This window comes from Notamacropus eugenii, chromosome 5, assembly GCF_028372415.1.
Source record: "Notamacropus eugenii isolate mMacEug1 chromosome 5, mMacEug1.pri_v2, whole genome shotgun sequence".
NCBI lineage: Eukaryota > Metazoa > Chordata > Mammalia > Diprotodontia > Macropodidae > Notamacropus > Notamacropus eugenii.
The window spans coordinates 84,150,282-84,170,904 of record NC_092876.1 but is presented as its reverse complement, the minus strand read 5'-3'; the positions used below and the strand labels follow the sequence as shown (position 1 = coordinate 84,170,904).

Sequence of the window (20,623 nt, the reverse complement as noted above, 5' to 3'; positions counted from 1 at the left end):
CATATCTACTACGCTGCAAAGTGCTAGTAGGCAGTAATCTTGTCTTTCATGTTGTTCTTTCTGTGTGTTTCATCCCCTATCAACAAGCATATAAAAAATGGCTCTAAATCCAAATCATTCTGGAAAGCAATTTGGAATTTTATTACTTTCATGCCCTTAGACTGCAGCATTGAGTCCACTGCCTAGGGCCAGCCTCCTAAAGATGTTAAATAGATTTAAAGTAAAATGCCAAACAATTTTCATACCAAGGAAATATTCAGAAAAGGCAAAGAGGCCCTGAAAAGGACAGGACCAAGTACTAACAGCACTTTCTCTCTCTCTCTCTCTCTCTCTCTCTCCACCCCCCTCCCCAAATTCTAGCCTCCAACAGCAGCAAGAGGTTTTGTATTCTTCCCTCCACAGCTGGGTTGAGTTAGAAAACATGAATAACCTTATTGGATAACGACCTAATGGCACATTATCACGGAACCAAACCGCTTAAAATGTCACTTTGCATTTACAAGACTGCTCCTGGTTTGAACTGTGAGTATTGCTGGGGAGAAGAAAATCTTGCTCCCCCCTAGGAAGGCCAAGAAAGGGGCCAAATGAAAAGTGGGTTTTAGTCTGTTTTATTTATAAAATGAAGAAAACCTTAACAGGATGGTGGGGGGAGGAGTCGAGATACTGAGGAGAAGATATTGGTGGATATTGGCACAACCGGTGCCTGTGGAATAGTCAGATCTTGGCTAATGAGCTTTGAAGGTTTAGTCTAGCAAAGATGGTACCCAGTGATAAGACCCAGACCAACTTTGTAGCTAGGGTTCTAGTAGAGTCATGGTGAAAAGACCCAGAGCAACTTGTCCTCTTTGACCAGGACTATCCTTGATGAATGATGAGTCCTTATCTCCTACACCAGGGGTGAGTTACCTATGGCCTCAAGGCCACATGTAGCCTTCTAGGCCCTTGGGTGCAGCCTTTTGACTGAGTCTAAGTTTTACAGAACAAATCCTTTTGTTAAGGGGATTTGTTCTGTGAAGTTTGGAGTCAGTCAAAGGGCCACACTTGAGGACCTAGAGGGCCACATGTGGCCTCGAGGCTGCAGCTTCCCCATGCCTACACCTATGCCAATATTATAGAAACTGGGAAGGTCCCCAGAGGTCATTTGATATAATCCCATCATGGTGCAGGGTTTCTAAGAGGGAACAGATCACATGTGGGGCCCTGGAAGCTGAAACTCTTTGTTCCTGGGGTGGGTGGGGGACAACCCCCATCTGCTACAGGAGGGCTCAGAGGTAATGGTGATACCTCTAGAATTTTTGAATTGGGGACCACAGACCTAGATTTTAGTATCCATGAACTTGCATGAGACAAAAATGACATCTTTCTTTTCACTAACTTCTAACTGAAATTTAGCATTACCTTCAATTAGGAATTATTGCTGTACCTATGACTCTGTCACTAACAGAAATCACATATATATTTGTATCCAGTGCTTAGCATAGTGCCTGGAACATGTTGTGCAGTCATTTTTCAGTCATGTCTGATTTTTCGTGACCTTCCTTGGAGTCTTCTTGGCAGAGATGCTGGAGTGGTTTGCCATTTCCTTCTCTAGCTCATTTTACAGATGAGGCAACCGAGGTAAAGAATTGACTTGCCCAGCGTGACACAGTTAGCAAGTGTCAGAGGCTGGATTTGAACTCACAAAGATGAGTCTTCCTGACTCCAGGCCCCAGGGCACTCTATTCACTATGCCACCTCGATGCCCATCTGCCACATAGAAGGCCCTTAATAGATGTTTATTGAATTGAATATCAAATTAGTTGTTGCAAGTTGTTTTGAGATAGTTTATACTAATTTCTACTTCAAAATTACCTATGTAGATCAACTTTCTTGCTATGGTATTTCAATATAATTGGTTTCCCTTGTAATCTTATTTACTTTATGTATTTAAAAGCATTATTCTGAGAAGAGGTTCACAGGCTTCAACAGACCACCAAAGGAATCCATGACAGAAAAGTTAAGAAGTCTTAGTCTAAAGCTACTCACAAATTCCTTCTGGCCTGAAGTCTGTCCCCTGGCTCCATCTTTGGCTTGGCTATAAACAAGCAGCAACAAGGAACCAGGGTGAGCCAGTACAGAGTGTCACCAGAATTTGGCCAAGCTGTCTTTGGTATACTTCCTACTTAGCCCGTGTGGACTCAACCCAAGAGAGCTGCACAGCACAAACCCAACTAAGACCATAGAATGTCATGCTAGAAAGCAATTGAGGAGACTACTGAATCAAGTTCTTTATTTTACAAATGAGAAAACCAAGGCCTATAGGCAGAGCAAATGACTTTCCCGAGGTCTTACAGGTAGTAAGTGACACAGACAAGCTTTAAACCTAGATTCTCCACATCTAAACCTAACGTCCATTCTACTGCATCACAACTGTTTCCTTGGACACAGAATTTCAGAGTTGGAAAAGCCCTCAGTAGCCATAGAGTCCAACCCACGTCTGATGAAGAATCTTTTCCATATCCAGTGAATCCTCTGCACGTATCCAACAAGGGGCCACACAGCCTTTGCTCTAAGACCTGTGATGAGGGGAAGCCTGCCACTCCACTTCTGCAGAGTGCTTATCAGAAGTTTTTTTCTTATATCAAGGCTGAATTTACCTTTTTGTAATTCCCACCCTTTTAGTTCTCTCAGGCCAAGCAGAACAAAGCTGATTGTTTCCCACGACAGTTCTTCACGAAGACAGCCATCATTATGTGTCCTTTCCCCCTCTGCGTCTCTCCTCCATTCCCACCCCACCCCAATCTCCTCTCCAGTCTAAACATCTCTAGTTCCTCACATGACAGGAATCTGAGCAATCTGGTTGCTCCTCCCCGGGCACTTTCAATTTACTAATAAACTTTTCCCTCTGATCTTACTTTCAATCTACTCTGTATATATCTTGGATATGCCTACTTATATACATGTGCGCTTCTCGAGGGTGGGGGCTATCTTTATCTTCGTATCTCTGCAGTGCCTATTCTTAATAAATATCTTTGGGGCGGCTGGATGGTGCAGTGGATAGTGCACCAGACCTGGAGTCAGGAAGTTGTTGTTAAATAGTTTTTCAATTGTGCCTCACTCTCCGTGACCCCATTTGGGGTTTTCTTGGCAAAGATACTGGAGTGGTTTGCCATTTTACAGATGAGAAAACTGAGGTAAACAGGGTAAAGCGACTTGCCCAGGGTCACACAGCTAAGTGTCTAAGGCTGGATTTGAACTCAGAAAGATGTCTTCCTGACTCCAGGCCCAGCACTCTGTCCACTGTTCTACTTAGCTGCCCTGTAGAATAAGAAAGAGAGAAGTTCAAATCTGGCCTCAGACCCTTATTAGCTATGTGACCCTGGGCAAGTCTCTTCACCCTGTTTGCCTCAGTTTTCTCATCTGTGAAAATGAACTGGTGAAGAAAATGGCAAACCACTCTAGTATCTTTTCCCAAGAAAACCCCAAATGTGGTCACAAAGAGCTGGACACCACTGAACAACAAAAAATAAATGTCCTTTGAATTTCTAAAATGTGGTTCCCGGAACTGAACACAATACTTTAGATATGACCTGCCCAGGGTTGAGTACAGTTTGAGTACAGTGGCATCTCATTCCAGTAGTATGCATCTCTTAATACAGTCCACAGTCACATTAGTTTTGTGTGCCCCATCACACTATTGACTCGTGTTGAGCCTTTTCTGACAATTTTGGCTAGCTATGCTTCCCCTTTATATATACTTGTGGAATTGTTTTTTAATCCAAGTGTACCACTTTGCATTGATTCCTTTAAAATTTAATCTTATTAGATTTGGCCCAGTGTTCTAGCCTGATGCATTCAGAATCCTGACTCACCTCCAGTACATTAGCTATCCCGCCTGGCTTTGTGCCACCTGTAGATTTGATAAACACACCACTTATGCCTTCATTCAAGAAAATGAATCAAGAAAACAAAAATACAGGTCTTCTGACACTGGACTTGTGGTCCTATCAGTTACCTACCCACCAGAGGTCCTCAGGAAGGGACCATCTTTAGCCAGGAAATCGAAAAAATGAGAACAGGGTTTTGTTAACTTCTTGGGCCTGAGGCTTTGCTAATAAGACATATGGTCAGGATTATTAGCTGGAGCGGAGGCAACAGCTCACTGTGGATATTGGAACAATACAGAAAGACTTTAAAAGGGTCATGACATCCTTTTTTTCCTTGATGATTCGTTTGTTTTTTTTTTCCTAGGGAAAATTTTTATTATTTTTCAGTCCCTGACTTGCTTGGTTTGGCTCTAATGAAAAATAGGTGGTGATTATATGTGTAGATAGCTGGTTTACTTAGCGGCTTTTCTGCACATCTGGTGGCCTCAAATTAAAATTCATGCATTTAGACAGCTAAGAATGCTCATCATGACTTTTAAATCACTGGGAATTCAGGCTTTTAGAAGGCAGTAGTATGGTACTGTGAAGAGAGTCCTGGACTGGAAGTTAGGAGGTCTGGGTTCTAGTCCCTGTTCTAACACAAACAGTGATATTGGGTAAGCCAATTCCTCTCCCCTGGCCTGTTCTCTCCTCTGAAAATGGAAAGGTTGGTAGATGATCTCTATAGTAACTTGTAGCTCAACATTCAAGATACTAGAATGAGGTCTTCTGTAAGGCTACATAAATAGGTGATTTATCAGAATAGAATCCCTCTCCCCACTTTTTAAAGATAAAAGTGCTGGAGGTGGGAGGGAAAAAGGGGAGTAGGAAAATGGAACCCTTTCAAAACCTCAGTAGACCTTAAGGAGGCAAGGGAGCATCCCTGAAGCTCAGGCACCAACAGCAACAGTAATTAAATGAATATAAGGCAGCAGGCCTTGAAAGGTTTCTGGGAATGATCCTAATTCTCCTTCGTGGATTTTGCTTCTGTAGTGAAAGATCTTAGTTATGAGTTTGTGAAGGACCAGCAGGCAACCTCAAGGAGAGGAGGGGGCTTGATTCTCTGCTCTTTTAGGGTCCACAAGCTGTACCAGTGGCCAGATTTACTGGCACTTTGAACCAGGGGGACTTTTCAGTGTCCTTCAGAAAGCAGCTTTGTGTTGGCAGTTCAGACATCCCGGTTTCCTTCTTTCTTCCCAGAAGGTGCCAAGATGTTGGTTCCTGGTAAACCTCCAGTATCTCTTCATCAGCTGGCCCTGGCATTCTCTCTCTACCCCAGGGCTAAACAGATGCTCCCCACTCCAACCTACCTCCAACCCAGAGGTCTGGGAAGGGATAAATTGTTTTCTGTTTATTAATCACCTGTAAGCAGATGGGAGCCAATAGGAAGACCATCAGGTGCAGAATCTTTGGTAAGGAATCAAGGGGTATTAAAGGGACAGTGTAGTCCCCACACCTTCTCACTTTACTTGAGTCAACTGCTGAGACTACTTCCCATCTCCAAGAAGCCAACATGGTACAGTAGTGGGGAAAGACAAAACAAACCTCTGCCACAAGACTTGGATTCCAGTCCTGATACTGTGACCTCGGACAAGTCACTTAATTTCTCAGATCTCAGTTCCCTCTATAAAATGAGAAGCTGGATGTAAAACTCCCCAGCTCTAATATTGTGAGACTGTTAGAATTACTGGGAATAGTCTTAGCTTCATAGGTTTGAGAGCTGGAAAGGACCTAGAAGTAATCCAGAAACCCAGGCCTACCACTTCCTACCTAAATGACCTTGAACAAGTCACTACCTCTCGACCCAAAATAGGGGCTGTGGTGGTGAACTTAGATGACTTCTAAGAGCTCTTCTGCCTCAAAACCTATGATCCTTTAAACCTTAAAATATCATCTAGTTCTTTTCAACTATTTTAAAATGATGTTATACACTCAAAGTACTCAAGTGACTTCTCACACAGGTAGTAAGCATCGCAGCAGGATTGTAACAGAAACTTGAACCCAAATCTTCCCTTCAGTTTTTGTCTCCTTCCATTAAACTAAGCTTCCTCTCCTTTAACAGGGACTTAAGAAGTACTAACAGTCTGGTTGAAATACCAACTACTGGACAAAAGAGCTACATTCCTTTAAAAGAAAATATTATGTAAAACCAATTGGGAACAAAACATTAGAGAAGCTCAGCCTGCCAAACCAAACAGTGTTTGTTTAAGCAAACACCTTTATTTAGGTTGCAAGTGTATTCAAAATGGGTACTTTGTTTCCACCATTCCAGTAGAATAAAGACCCACTTTAGGATCCTACTGATCTCACTGAGAATTCTTGGAGAAGCTTTGAAAACCACCTAGACTTCCGCTCCTTTCAGCAAGCCCTGTTCTTCTACCCCTCTCCCCACCATTTCCCAGGCCCAATCTTTTGCCTGGACCAGGCAAAAGATGGTCCAAGTGTCTTCCAAAAACATGTTTTGTAGGCAGATCTGGGTTTCACCTGGGACCCTCAACCAGTTAGGAGAAATGGCAGATGTAGTGAAGCGATTTGACTTAGATCAAGGAGCCTGAAGAATGAGGAAACCAACATCATAATGTGGTAGTAGTAGTAGTGGTGGTGGTAGTAGTAGTAGTAGCAGCAGCTACTAGCATTTGTATAGTGCTTTCAGGTTTGCAAAACAATTAATAACTCATTTTATTCTCAAAACAACCCTGGAAGAGAGGTGCTATTATTATTCCAATTGTACAATGAGGAACTGAGGCCAACAGGGCTAAGTGACTTGCTCAAGGTCATATAGCTAGTTAAGTGTCTGAGGCTGGATTTGAACTCATGAAGAGGAGTCTTTCTGACTCCAGACCCAACACTCTGTACACTATAGCACCACCCAGCTGCCCTACTAAGTCTATTCAGCTGCATCTGACTCCAAATGGGTGTACTCTCTCCAATATACCAAGCTGACTTTACGATCATCAAAAGGTATCACATGATTAAGTGACATTTGGGGATCACGGTCCTGCACAGGCATTCTGGGGTCCCTTCAGGACAACTTTTTCTTTTGTCAAGCAGCAAGTGTCTCATTAAAAACGATTCTGTGCCAGGGGAGGCAGGATGGAAGAGGTACAGTGTGACTAAATCTGTGGCAGCCTGGGTTTTGCTTAGTGAGGTCCTTGCTTAAGAAGAAGGTATGTAAGGAAAACATAGAAAGATTTACATGAAATGTCAAAGAGTGAAATAAGCAGAACCAGGAGGACATCAGATACACTAATAGCAATACTGTTTGAAGAGCAAATGTCTATGTTTTGTATAGTTTCACATAAATATCCATGTCAAATGTTGGCCTTCTCTAGTGGGAGGGGGGGTTGGGAGAGAGGGAAACAGCTTGGAATTCAAATGTAATCAAAAAAAAAAAAGGCACGTGAGCAATTTAAATGATCTTAAGCAAAATAAAGTAAGCAGAACAACGAAGATGATATACATAAAGGTCACAGAAAGAGCAGAACAATCAGAACTGAATTCTGGGAAACCACAATGACCAAGCTTGGCCCCAAAGAGATCTGAAAAGACACCTACTTCCCATCACTCCGGTGTAAAGTTCAGGTATGAGAAGAGTGGAACCCCATGTACATGAGACTTTTCTACAATGTTCACTGGTTCTGCTGATTCCTTCTCCCTTTTTTATTAAAAGTGGTTGGAGGGAGTGGGGGGAGATACACTGGGAAATGTGGTATTAAGACAAAAGATATCAATAAATATGTCTTTAAAAAAAGAGGGCAAGAGAGATTCACAGCACAACACAGGAGTGCACAGAGCAGAAGAGACGGGAGTGGGAAACACAACTGAATTACAGCCGTTCACTAAGTCTGATGCTAGAACAGCTCTTTCCTGAGGGAAAAGAAGAGAAGAGCCCAACCTGTCAACATCCAGCTTTATTAGTATCTAGTTCTCTGAATTTCAGAAGCATAGAAAACAATAGTAAAGGAGCCAGTCACAAAAAGGTAAGCTGGCCAGTGGGATCAGTCTGGGGATCAGTGAAGGGTTAGGAGCTCCTCTTGGAAGGGAGGATGGTGTCCAGCTCATGGATGCCATCTTTGTCGATGATCCGGACGCTGAAGGATGGTAGATTCAGGATGAAGCGCTTCTGGAGCTGCAGGAGACACAGAGAACATGATGACAAACTCCATGCTGAGGCCAGAGGCCAGGAAGGCTGAGCAATGTGCATGCCATCTAACAAGAGCCAGGGGATGTGGCTGAATGCCTGACCCAAAAGAAGCCAAGCCCCAATCCTTCTGCCCTTCAACCTACTGTCCCAGCCAGTTCCCTAGAGTTCCCTGGCCTAACCGGGAGTATGAGAACTTAGATTTGTTAAACCACTCAGCCTGTAGTACACAAAATCTTTCTTACATTGTAGAAAATCTGTCTTGAACTGATACCTAATAAAAAAAAAAACAGGCTAGGAATCAAGGTAGTGTTCTTTCCAGGTCTCATTAGCCAATCTCCTAAACCAAAGCAAGAACAAGTTCCTCCTTCCCACCTCAAAGCCCCTCTCCCAACATCCTGCTCTAATTCAGGTCAGCATATCAGTGGGGATCATCTCTGCTTTCTAACAAGCATTTCTGTGTGAGAGGAAATTACAAGGGGCTGTGGTCTGCACATTTCAAAGCAGATTTTGCTGCTATCCCAGCTGGGGATAACTGAGGAATGGAGCTGGAGGAAATCATTACTCCTCTATCTCCTTCCTAACCTCCTCATACAAGGCTTCCTTTAGGATGCAGGCGTCCGCCCTGTTCAAGCCTTCACACCCTGAAACCGCCAACTCCAGCAGAACACAAGCAGTACTACAGTGACATGCTCCCAGGAACCTCCTTCATGGCTGGACACCAGACTTGAATCTACACTCTACCAAAAGCTTGAGGTCAAGTGCCAGCCTCACACTGGGCATTGCAGAGCTTCAACTGACAGTCCTTGGGAGCATCAGCAAACAAAGAAGCTCAGTAATGCATGGGAAGATTCCAAGTGTTCCCTTAAAGCCACCTCTGGCCGCTCGGCTGCCCTAGCCTTTCAGTTGACTTGATCAGGAAAGTATGAAAGAGAGAGTTTGTTCTCAGATGCAGCTCTGGTAGGGAGGTTTACAAACAAGGGGGGAGGGGGAGTGGAGAGAGCTGCTGCAATGGGGTGAATGCAGCAGACTTCTGGGAGAGGATAAACTAATGTTTGCTGCACATCCCCTCCCAGCCAGCTCTCTACTAGACACCACGGTGTGCTCCATCCGTCACTCTGAGGGGCATGGGCAAAGACAATCATGAAAGCTGACATGCTCTGAGAAGCCTAAAGTGGTTATTGTCTCCAGAAAGGCAGATCCCAGTCTTTCATTTTTTAGACTGCTTCATTTCAGATGAGTCAATAAAAAGAAACCCTTCCCTCACCAGCTCAATAATCAAATGTCCTCAACATCCATCTCTACTTTGGCCCTTTCCTTTGCCCTAAACATCCTTTCTGCTACCCCTTGAGAGTAGATTTGTCTGCACTCCCTAGTGAAGGAGTTTATTTCATATATACTCCACACTGAAGGAAAGTTATTTAAGAAATCATGCACACCTAACAGCTAGCAAGGATAGAGCACTTTAAGGTCTGCAAAGTGTTTGATAGCGTTTACCTCATTTGACTGATGTCAGTTTTTTAAAGAGGTCAAATCTGAGGGTCACAGTAGATCCAAAGCTTAAAAAGTGCCATACGTGGCTGGCTGCACCAATAGGATGTAAAGTTTAGAAGAACCAGCAACGAGGAAAAGCAATTAAGCTGAAGAGTTTACTTTGGGGAGGACATGAACCATGCGAGCAAAGATAACAAGGTTGCTACCCCCAAATCCTCCCTTCAGTAGCCACTCCACATCTGGCTAGTGGGTATTTATTACGCCTTCTGGCAAGGACAGGAAAAAAATGCGACTGAGGAACAGGAAAAACATTGGCCAACACAAGCAGACAAACATTCCTTTCTCAAGATCGCATGGGAGCCACTCACCTCTTCCAGACATTTCTTCAGGAGCTCTACCGCCTCCTCACGCGTGATACCTGAAAGAGAAAGCACAGACACACTGCTCCACACACGCACACACAGGCTGCTTTAATTAAAGCCTAACTCTCCTACCCCAAACATTTTATTAAATTTAAACAGCTTTTTCAGCTCAGCGCACACACGACCAAAAGAAAAGAGTTGAAGAAAAACTCTCCTTCCAACTTGGAGCAAACACATTCCATATGTACTCCAGGGTGCCCTGGACCCCAAGTGTTCCCACTGCCACAAGCCATTGCAAATCGATTTGTTACAGGGAATGGGAAGCATGACGGAATTTTGCCTCCCATGGCCAGGGATCTGCCTTTGGAGAAGTCCAGCCGTCTCTCTCCCCTTGACTTTATTACGGATTTAAATCAGCTCCATCTGCCCAGGGCCGGCTGCAAGTCAAGGGGAAAAGCGGGGCCTGGGTTTCGGTGCTACTTTCCCTGCTGGGTATTAACTATAACAATGGGGAAGGCACGTGTGGGCTATCTCTGTGATTCTCACACATTAGGAGGCTCACACATTAGAAAAGGGACTCTTGACGGGGATGGCAAACTGGGATGACATGTTGTGCAATTAGGGTTTGGGGGGGGCTTGGGATTTTTCCTCCTGGTTTTTGGTGGGCAGGCTGGAAGAATCACTGACAAGTCACAAAAGAATTACCAAAAGGAAAGGGCTAGTAACATCCTAGATGAAGATTATAATACCAGTGTAGTTGAGCTTATAGGAAACAGAAACACTTCATTTTTGTTGCGTGGGATGGAGAGGGAAAGAGGAAAATTTAGAGGAAGTTATCTGTCCTCATGGCCAACATCTTCACAAAGCAAGGCTATCAGAACCACCTGTTCCTTGCCATGGTTAATGCAGGTGCTAGGAGGCATAGCCTTGGAGTGGAAGGAAGAAAGAGTTACAAGGCCAGAGCCAAACACAACTTAGGATTCCTATATCTATAATTTTTGTTGCCAACTGATTAGTGGATCTAGACAAAACAGCACTTTATTGATGTTAACATCTTCCCCATCCCTAGCACAAGGTTTTGAACACAGTAGTTTAATAAATGTTTGTCAAACTGAACTGGAAAGTTAGTCATGAACTCCAAGGAGACTGCTACTGATCTAGAAGACAGAGTGGATATAGAAATAATGGGCCAAATATGGATTAAAAAACCAGAGCTGCTGCTGTCCTCACTGGGACATTTATGGCTCTCTGTCTCACCTCCTCAGCCTCACCCACTCTCCCAGGTCACTGAATTCTTGAGGCAACTGACTGACTACCTGTTCAATTCCATGGGAGCAGTGAATCAGGCACCAGTGAGCAGAGAGGAACAAAATGAGAAACAAATTCCAACTGCTGAAGGCCACTAATGCTAAGTCAGGTTTGTCAAACCAAAATTTACCAAAATGAAAAGACTGTATTTAATTAAAAAAAGCTCTGCATATCAGCAACATTTCTCAGGGGAAAAAAAGGACTGTTTTGCTGGCAAGATAAAGAGGTTCCTTTAGATTTTTGAAGAACACCAAGACCCACATGACATGATTAACTGCACTTATCTGGAAGGAAAACACATTATTGAGCCTGATACTTCACAACTCTCTCGGCTGGTCACCTCCTCCCGCCTGTCTCTGAATAAGAGTGCCTGAGTCATCAGGTAGACTCTGTCCAAAGACTTCCTATGATGGAGAATCCGTTACCTCTCCAAGCAGACCATGCACTTTTGGATAGCTCTGATGCATTTTGTAACTTGTACCCAGTGGAACAAGATGAATCCTTGGTCCCCAAGCTAGCCTTTCCAACCCATCTTTGTTGCCAGTGGACACTGCTAAGAACCAGTCAGATGTGGCTTCTGGTACTTACTTGGTTTGTAGTAACGATCTAGGATGCTGAGGGTCAAGAAGGCACCATAACCGTGGGCTGCAAATGGAGCTTTGGCCAGGGCTGCCAGGTAGTCCATATAGTACAGTGCGGGTCCTTCATGCTCATCATAGCCAGCCAACAGGAGGTTGACATGGTATGGAGTCTGTGGAAGAAAATACCGCACAGTTTTGCTTAAAGCACCAATACTAACTCGCCTTTCAAAGTCAATGGTGTTTCTCCAAACCCTCCATTGACAAGAAGATGTTCCTTAGCAGCTGAACAAACCATCCCTCAAAGACTACTGCAACATAGAACCCAGGATGAGGAAGTTGGGGGTAGGGAGAGGCAGTGCTGCTTTCTTCTAATACAAGTTCATTTTTGGCATACTTCTGCTGCCTCGAGGCCCATCTCCAGAGAAGGCCACAGAACAAGAGGACAAGATCAGCTTCCAAGATGAAGCCTGCACTCCACTAGGAGCCCTTCATATCTCAACACTAAGATGGGTGGTTATCACAAATGTGGGAATGTACTGGCAAAAACCATACCTTTCACTATTAATGTTTAAGAAGTTGACAGTTGGACCAAAATATTACAGTGGTCTGACTACTCATATTAATGTGAAAGAAATTATGTTCACCAGAGGCATTAACAATCAATGCTCACCTTGTTCTACGGGGGAAAAGGGAAGAGGTATAGAGGAAGTTCTTAAGTGTAAACAAATATTAGAAAATCAAAAGAGCTATATTCTTAAATGAAATGAGATCATTTTTCTTTAAGAAATCAAGGTTTTAAAAATAACTTCTAATGCTGCTTAGATTTCACCCGTATTCTTTCCCATTCTTCATATCCTGTAGTCTCAAATGCAATTCTGTCAGGGAAAATTTGGAGAAACTTACCTCACTCTTCACATCCAAAAAAGACCACCCATTTCTACTGCAAGAGCCTGGGCATTTACCACATGAAGTTCATAGATTGGCTAATGCTTTAAAGCTCTCACTAGTGATTTCCCATTTTACACAGTTTCATTTTTTTCTGCACAACATTCATCTTGCCTCTGCCGCAACGGAGAACCATGTATGAATATGGTTATGTGTGTATTCTAAAACATATGTGTTTATATGCACATTATTCTCAAAGACCTTAGCGCACTACCATAGAGCACAGACTGATACAAGTTCATGGAATCAGATTATATGCCTATAAAAAGTGGCATTTTACATTTTTTGAGTACTAAATTATTAATACAGATATCTGGCAGTCAGAGAAAACCACATTAGAAGAGCAAACGAAAATATTATGCATTTGTTAGAAAACTGAAGTAAATAAGGTGTCCAACCTAAGCAGGAGGGTCCACTAATACCTGCCATAAACTAGAGAGCAGTCCTAAACCACAGGGTTTGATCAAATTGATAAAAGTCCTGAAAAAAGACAAACTGACAAATTATTGAAGATTCCACTGCTGGTCTATTACATTTTCAGAGAATGTATCAAGAGACAGTCAGAGTTCAGAGACCCTTAGGTTTTTAATCTGGTTCAATGATCAACTTGCTAGCAAATTTGAGTTAGGGTGGGAAATTCCTTTAATTTCTATGTGCCTATTTTTTTTATCTGTAAAATGGGATTAATGACCCTTTCTTTTTTTGACCTCTTTATAAGTAAACATGCTTTCCAAATTCAAAGAATATTCTACACTATAACTAATAGCTTAGTGTTCCCACAAGAACAAAATGCTTAATTAACCTCGATGGATAAAGAGAGAACTGAGTAACCTCTGCATTTGTTTTGTACCCAACACATTCCCACAAAATAGGCATATATAAATAGGTTAAAATTATGGTTATGGTTAATATTAGAATAGTATTTTTACTATTTACTTGTCTCTAATAAGGCTTCTTTTGTTGACAAATATCAGGCAAAACTGTTTGGTTCCCTTATTTTTCCCAGAACACAAAAATGTGCATCATAGGACTTAAAAATGTTATGTGTATTCTGTTGACTGGTCCAAACCCAATGGCTGGAACGCTAACAAGGCAGCAATCTGTATTATAGTTAAGACCAAACCTGGAAAACACAAAGTGCTCAGTCTGCTGAAAGTAGGCATTTGATGAGGATCTTGCCTGGTTTATCCTTTCCTATTAGATCAAAGTGTATTTACAACAAATACTGGAGATTAAAAAAGGCCACAATCAGAAGATCTTGGATGGAACCCCATGTCAAGAGAATTCCAGATGTAAGTTGTTACACAGATGCATGGCTTAATTGGTCTATATAATATAATTTATTTATGCCTAAGCATCTGACATGTACTTAGTAGAGTTGGTATTCAGAAGCCACCACACGTGGTACAGAAGATAACTCACAAATTATTGTGTGACTCTGAATTACCAACTTTTGTATGTGTGAGATGCTTAAGCATAAATAAATGGTGTTATCTAGACTAATTAAATCGATACATCTGTGAAACAACTTGCAGTTTCTGACAATCTTCTGACAGTGCTTCATGGAAGAGCTCTAGCTCACACTGTCTTTTTAAAATTTCAAATAAAGTCTTGTGTGCCATCACGTTCTCACTCCTCTAGAAAGGTGGCATTTTAAATACTGAAGACAGGGTTGTGCCTCCCTACCTGCACTCCTTCATGTTCTTGACTCAGTGTCTCTCTAAGATAAGGTCACTCCCAATCCATTTTCTACAAACAGATCCCACAACTGATTCTTGTTTGTCTGTTTTGGAAAATATTCCACATATGTAAGCAGGTACCAGTGATCCCATAAGTATTAATGATGTTGGGTTAGCATCAGACTTGAATGTGTCACACATTTCAGCAATAAGCAGTTAATGTTTAATAGTGCAAGAAGTTAACAGGCATTTTATTAATGAAGATAGGGAAAGAGTGACTGATTGAACCAATTAAATCACATCAACAATTGAGAAATTGTCCAATTTTGATTTAACTCATGAGTATTATGAGAGGTAGTGTAACATAAATAATGGAAAAGTAACCTTAGAGTCAGGAAGATCTGGGTTCAAGTCACAACCCACAGTAGCTGTGTGACCACAAGTGAGTCCCTTAACTGCTCAGTGATCCATGTATCAAGCTCAGTGACCCATGCAGCATGCCCAAAGGAAAAGGGGCAGATCAGCACAGGTGGAAAGGAGTGTCTATCCTGAGTTCTGAGGACATTTGAATAGCACAAGCCTAGACCCTCACCAATAATATTACATTTATTGTTTCTTTCTTTAGCCTCAGGTGAGAATTTTTTATATCTGCTCTTAGATGCACAGAGCAGATACTTCCTGTTTTGGCTAGGTTCAGGCATTCAAAACCCAAAGAATTGGCCCAAAAGGTATTTAAATCTCTCAGGGTTAATTCCTCCTCTCGGGCCTTAATGTAAGCATGTTCACCATCAGAAATATTTCTGCAGAAAACTCATGGAAATAAGGCTCAAAGTAAAGCAATCACTCCTGTTCTTGACACTAATATGGATTAGGTATCCATAAAAGTACTAGCATCAGCTCAGGCTGTACATCAGCTCTGGAAGGCAGAAACACAACGTGTATGTAGCATTCTAAATGTTCACCTCCATTTCTATTTAGTCAATAACTATTTGCATATGCCCACACATTTAGCACTGCTCTCCCCCCACTCAAAGAAAGTCCACTCTCATTCTAAGTGCCCCCCAACATTCCTTTAATGCCAACAGCTGTTTTTATTTTGTGCTACCACTTAACTTTATTTCATTATGTGAGAACTTTCCCAATTAACTTATACAAGCAGGCAGTTATCAGTCCTCAATGGATGAGCAAACTCCCTTCACAAGGGAAGGAGACAAACATTTATTAAGTGCCTGCTATGTGCCAGGCTCTGTGCTAAGTACTTTGCAAATGTCATCTCACTGATACCTCATACTGATTCTGAGAGGTAGGTGCTATTATTATCCTGTCTTACAGATGAGGAAACCAAGGTGGACAGTGGCTAAGTCACCTGTGAGGGTCACGTAGCTAGTAAGTGTCTGAGGCTAGAATTGAGCTCAGGTCTTCCTGAAGCCAGGACCACTGCTCTGTGCCCTCTGGCACCCCCTAGTTGTGTGGTCTGCACAACTTTATATTGGATTATACACAGTGCCATATTATCTAATGGTTCCATGTCTCCTGCTCTTGCCTCCACACTTAAACATGTTTTTCTAGATCGAGACAGTATTGCTGACTTCTTTTGAATTATTACCAGCATTTGGTCCAGAGCTTGACACAGGGGAGAAGCATTTCATGCGAACATTTCATGTAAGCATTCTAGTTCATGTTGTCCCTGCCAATGACATCAAGTTATGGACTTGCTGTGTAAACCTTGACATAGTGTGCTTTAAGGTCATGTCCACTAGAGCACCCAAATGAAGAAAGAGGGCTTGTTCTGTGATCCAACTAAGTTAAAAGTTAATTTCTCAATCTGAAATAATAATGGAGTCAGAAGATCTGGGTTTGAATCCTGCCTCTGTCACTTACTTAGTCACTTACTTTCTCTAAGTCTCAGATTTCTTAGACATAAAAACAGGGGTAAACGTACTACTAACATCTCAAGACAGGTGAGAAAATCAAATGAGATAAGAAATTTAGGCCCTCAAGACTGATATATAAATACAAGGTATTATTATTAAAAATCTCCTAAAACATTCCCCATAATTTGTAAGGGAAAAAATGCGAGGAAAGTATACTAGCAAATTAAAGATTGCCTTCTTTCTTACCTTTCTTACCTAAACCTTAATGTTCACTTCAGATGCATCACTTTTCTGAGGTAATAATACTAGATTTAGGATCTTTCTTTTGTACTGTATATCTGAATGAACAACTGGACATCACAGGGGAACCACTGAAATTATAAAAGTTGCCTAAGGCTTGGTATGTAAAGGCAGGGGAATAGCCATTATACATGTGAGCCCTTGAAAAACAGCCTGAAAAGAACTGGAGATGGGAGATCATAGTTCTGTCCCCATCCTGTCACTCATTTGATATAGGACCACAGGCAAGTTCCTCCTCCTTGCTGGGGACTCACTTTTCTCCTCTATAAAATGATCTGAGCCTCCCTAAGATCCCTTCTAATGAGACCTCTATATGTAAGATTCTTTACTGACTTCTCATTGCTCCTTAGGCATTCTGGAAAAAATTTTTTCCCCTGCTTCCTAGCCCTCTCCTATGCTTAGGTTATACTTTTTACCTCTAAAGGGAAGGCAAGCAAATTCTGTTAGAGACAGTATTTGCCACCCCTCAACTCTTGATGCGTACCCAACTTCTTGTATTTCTTTCCTCTGATTTAAAAGAAACACACTGTAGCGATTAGAAGAGCGTGAAATTCCATAAATTTTACAGCTAAAGAGAACAGTTGTGATAAATACACTGAAACAACAAAATCAGCGACAGGAGTCTGGGCGGTGACAAGCAGCGGTGTGACATCTGGCGGAAGCCAAAGTCACAGCAAGGGGGAGCGAGGTGGGCGTGAGGAAGCATCCTGCCGAGCGTGGACACGGAAAAGGAGAGGAATTGACAGGCTTCCTTTGGACTCAGGCCAGCCTTTGCCACCTCTAATTGAATAGGACACCACTCTGAACTGAGATGCCTCAGAAATTCTGCTATTTCTTTACTACAAAATAATGGGCAGTACCCTCGTATGCTAAGCAGTACATGAGCCATGTACTTCCATTCCCAGGGCATCAGTAGTTTGGGAGGGGAGGAATAAAGAGCTGGTGGGACAAAGGAATCTGGAGAACGATGACATTGATACCATGAGTAAACTGTGATAAACTACAAAGTGTGCTTCAAACTCAGACAAAATCTGCCACTCTTTCTAGGCCATTCAATTTGCTGAGCTATCCAATATAATTTCTGAGACTGGACTTTTAGCAATAGAACTATGGGAATATTTCACATCTGAATGATTTATACACCTTGTTCACACAGGTGTGACACACAGTGGCCTCAGTAAATCAGTCTTGCTTATAATTTCCAAACAAATGCACATTTCATACTTCCTCAAATTCATGTAGGCTGAGGAGACCTGACCTATCAACTTTACTCTTCACCCCAACATGACCACAGTAGCAGCTTCTGTGGTACTCCTACATCTTAGAAGGTAAACTTTTTCCTGTGTGTGTGTTTGTCCTTCGTTGCCAAAGAAGACCATGCCATCAGAGAAATAATGACATGACTTGCACTTGACTTTGTTTTGAGTGAAGGAGGGCTGTGCAGGCCACCAGCCTTACTCTTCCTCCAGAGCCATCTGAATCCAGTGACCAGATATTCATCAGGATGACTGGAGATGACTCAGGATGAGGCAAGTGAGATTAAGTGACTTGCCCAAGGTCACACAGCTAGTGAGTGTCAAGTGTCTGAGGTGACATTTGAACTCAGGTCCTCCTGACTCCTGCACTGGTGCTGCCCAAACTCTTTTTCCTAAATGAAATATAAATAGTGACAAAGATCAAAACTAGCTTTTGAGGTTAAGTCCATTCAGGTATTCTGCCCATTAAACAGGACAAAGGAAAAGATGAAACATTCTTACTTCATATCAAAGTAAACTCAGAAAATTAAAATCCCAACAGAGTCCATGCTGGTCAGTTCAAATTTGCAGTTCTGTATTCAATTCCAGTAACCATGCTTTAAGAAGGAAATCAACTAGACTGTATTGTGTCCAAGTGGGTGAACTAATTGATAAAAGGTATGGAAGCCATGTAATAATACAGTAGTTGAATGGTGAGGTTTAGTTTGTGTAGGCCTTCAACCTCACTTCCTGGCTAGAAATTCTTTTGTCCTCTCCCCTTCATACAACTACTTATGCACTCAGTTCATATATTTCATATGTACTTATATCTATTTTATATTATAGTTATTTGAGTATATGTTTTATCTTCTCCACTAAATTATAAGCTCTTCAATGGCAGAGACTGTGTTGTATTCATCTTCCTATTTCCCCCATCGTCTAAAATATGGCACTTTATTTAATAGGCACAATAAATATTTGCTGAATGAACAGCTTGATAGATATCTTCAAATATCTCAAGAGTTGAAAAATGATGGTGTGGTAGAAAAAGCATTTATGAAAAGTCTGGAAACGCTAAATATGACTTTAGACATGATATACAACCTTTTGCAGCAGTTTTTTTTTCATCTTTAAAATGAAGGGGTTAGATTAAATGGTCTCTATAGTCCTTTGTAATACTCTATACAGGGGATTCATACTTGTTCTGTGTATCAAAGAGGTAGGATGAGGTCTAAAGGAGAGAAATTATAGAGAAATAGATTTTGGCATAATCGAAGACTTTACTAACATTAAGAGCTGTTAAAAAAAAGAGGGGTAATGAGCTCCCCTGCAACTGAGATGACCATAACCTCCTAATATTCATCTCTTCTGTGCCTCACTCCTCTTAAACCCATTCACTTTCTTCAATAGGACTTTTAGTCTGTCTGTCTTCTCCAAAGCCATCACCTTTGTTTTAGTTTGTTTCCTATCTGCTAATCTTGACCCTTTAGTTTAATGATATACACCATCCTCACCATGCCAACTGTAGAGTCCTCTCACCATCCACCTCCTCTGTTCCTATTCATGTGCATCTGAAAGGTGGTGGAGGAGTCATGCAACAGTACTGAGTGCACTACAAAACTGCACCCACTCTTCACCAGGGCAATCCTTTTAGTCCTCTCCAATTGACTGCTTCATGACTCTTACAATACTCCTCCCCTACACCCTCTCAACAAAGATATCTTACTCAAACACTCCTGAGAAAATAGAGCCCATTCACCATGAGTTGCCTCTTATTCCCTAGATATCTTAAAACCCTCTGATCCCCCCATCCTTCTTTATTCATGCCTGAAAAGGTGACGATCTTTGTTCTCACTAAGGCCAATACTTCTTATACCCTTGATTTTCCCCTTCTAATTTTCGATCTCCTCCTACGTACCGGTTCCCTTTCCAATGCCTACAGAAACACCAAATTCAACCAATTCTCAAAAGACCTTCACTTGATCTGATCATGGTCTTTTCTCAATCAATCAAAAAACATTTTATTAAGCACTGATTATGTGCCAAATATTGTGCTAAGTGCTACAAAATACAAAAGTGAAATAGTCCTTCCCTTCAAAGAGCAGAGAGGCAATGTGTACATATAGAACTGTATACATAATCCAAACACAGTTTTGGAGGGCATATACTAGCAGCTGGAGGGATCATGAAAGTCTTCTACATGAAGCTTGTCTTGTGTCCTGAAGGAAATCAGGGATTAGGGATTCTGAGAGGTGAGGCAGGAGTACATTTCAGGAATAGGGGACAGCCAGTGCAAAGGCTGCAGATAGATGGGAGTATTGTGGGTCTCCAACAGCAAGGAGGCCTGTATGACTGCAGAGCACATAGAGGGCAGTAATGGGAAAAGAAGACTGAAGATAGGAGTCTTCTTGCGAGGAGCTTTAAAGGCCCAAAACGTGAGCTTATATAGTTTATTGAGTAGCTCCATAAACCCACTCACTGATTAGATTAGGACTGTATTCAAATACAAAATTCAAATCCTCAAGGAGAATCACTGTGGCTGCCTTGTGGAGGGTGGCTTGGAGCTAGGAGACCAACTTGGAGTCGACTGCAATAGTCTAGGCCTGAACTAAGATGACGATTTGAGCGTTAAGGATGTAGGCAAGAGATGTAGACATGGGATATCATTTGGCAATGACCAGACCTGTGGGCTGAGTACCTGTCAGGAAATAACAGGCTTCATCACAGATCCTATGGAGACACGGCTGAGCTTTCAAAGTTGCTTTTCTTACAATGTTCTTGTCTTCTGTATAAACTGCT

The 20,623-nt window shown here is 42.0% G+C and overlaps 1 protein-coding gene across 1 annotated transcript in view; it reads right to left on the bottom strand.

The window, feature by feature from the left end:
- Positions 1-7,798: 7,798 nt before the first annotated feature.
- PSMB2 (proteasome 20S subunit beta 2) overlaps positions 7,799-20,623 on the bottom strand; it is a 36,384-nt gene continuing 23,559 nt past the window's right edge. Inside the window, exons 5-7 of the mRNA XM_072610071.1 lie at positions 11,799-11,961; positions 9,909-9,958; positions 7,799-8,034 (exon numbers count right to left, since the gene is read on the bottom strand). Coding sequence (XP_072466172.1) covers positions 7,927-8,034; positions 9,909-9,958; positions 11,799-11,961 — 321 coding nt within the window. The 3' untranslated portion in view covers positions 7,799-7,926. The remainder of the gene's footprint in view (positions 8,035-9,908; positions 9,959-11,798; positions 11,962-20,623) is intronic.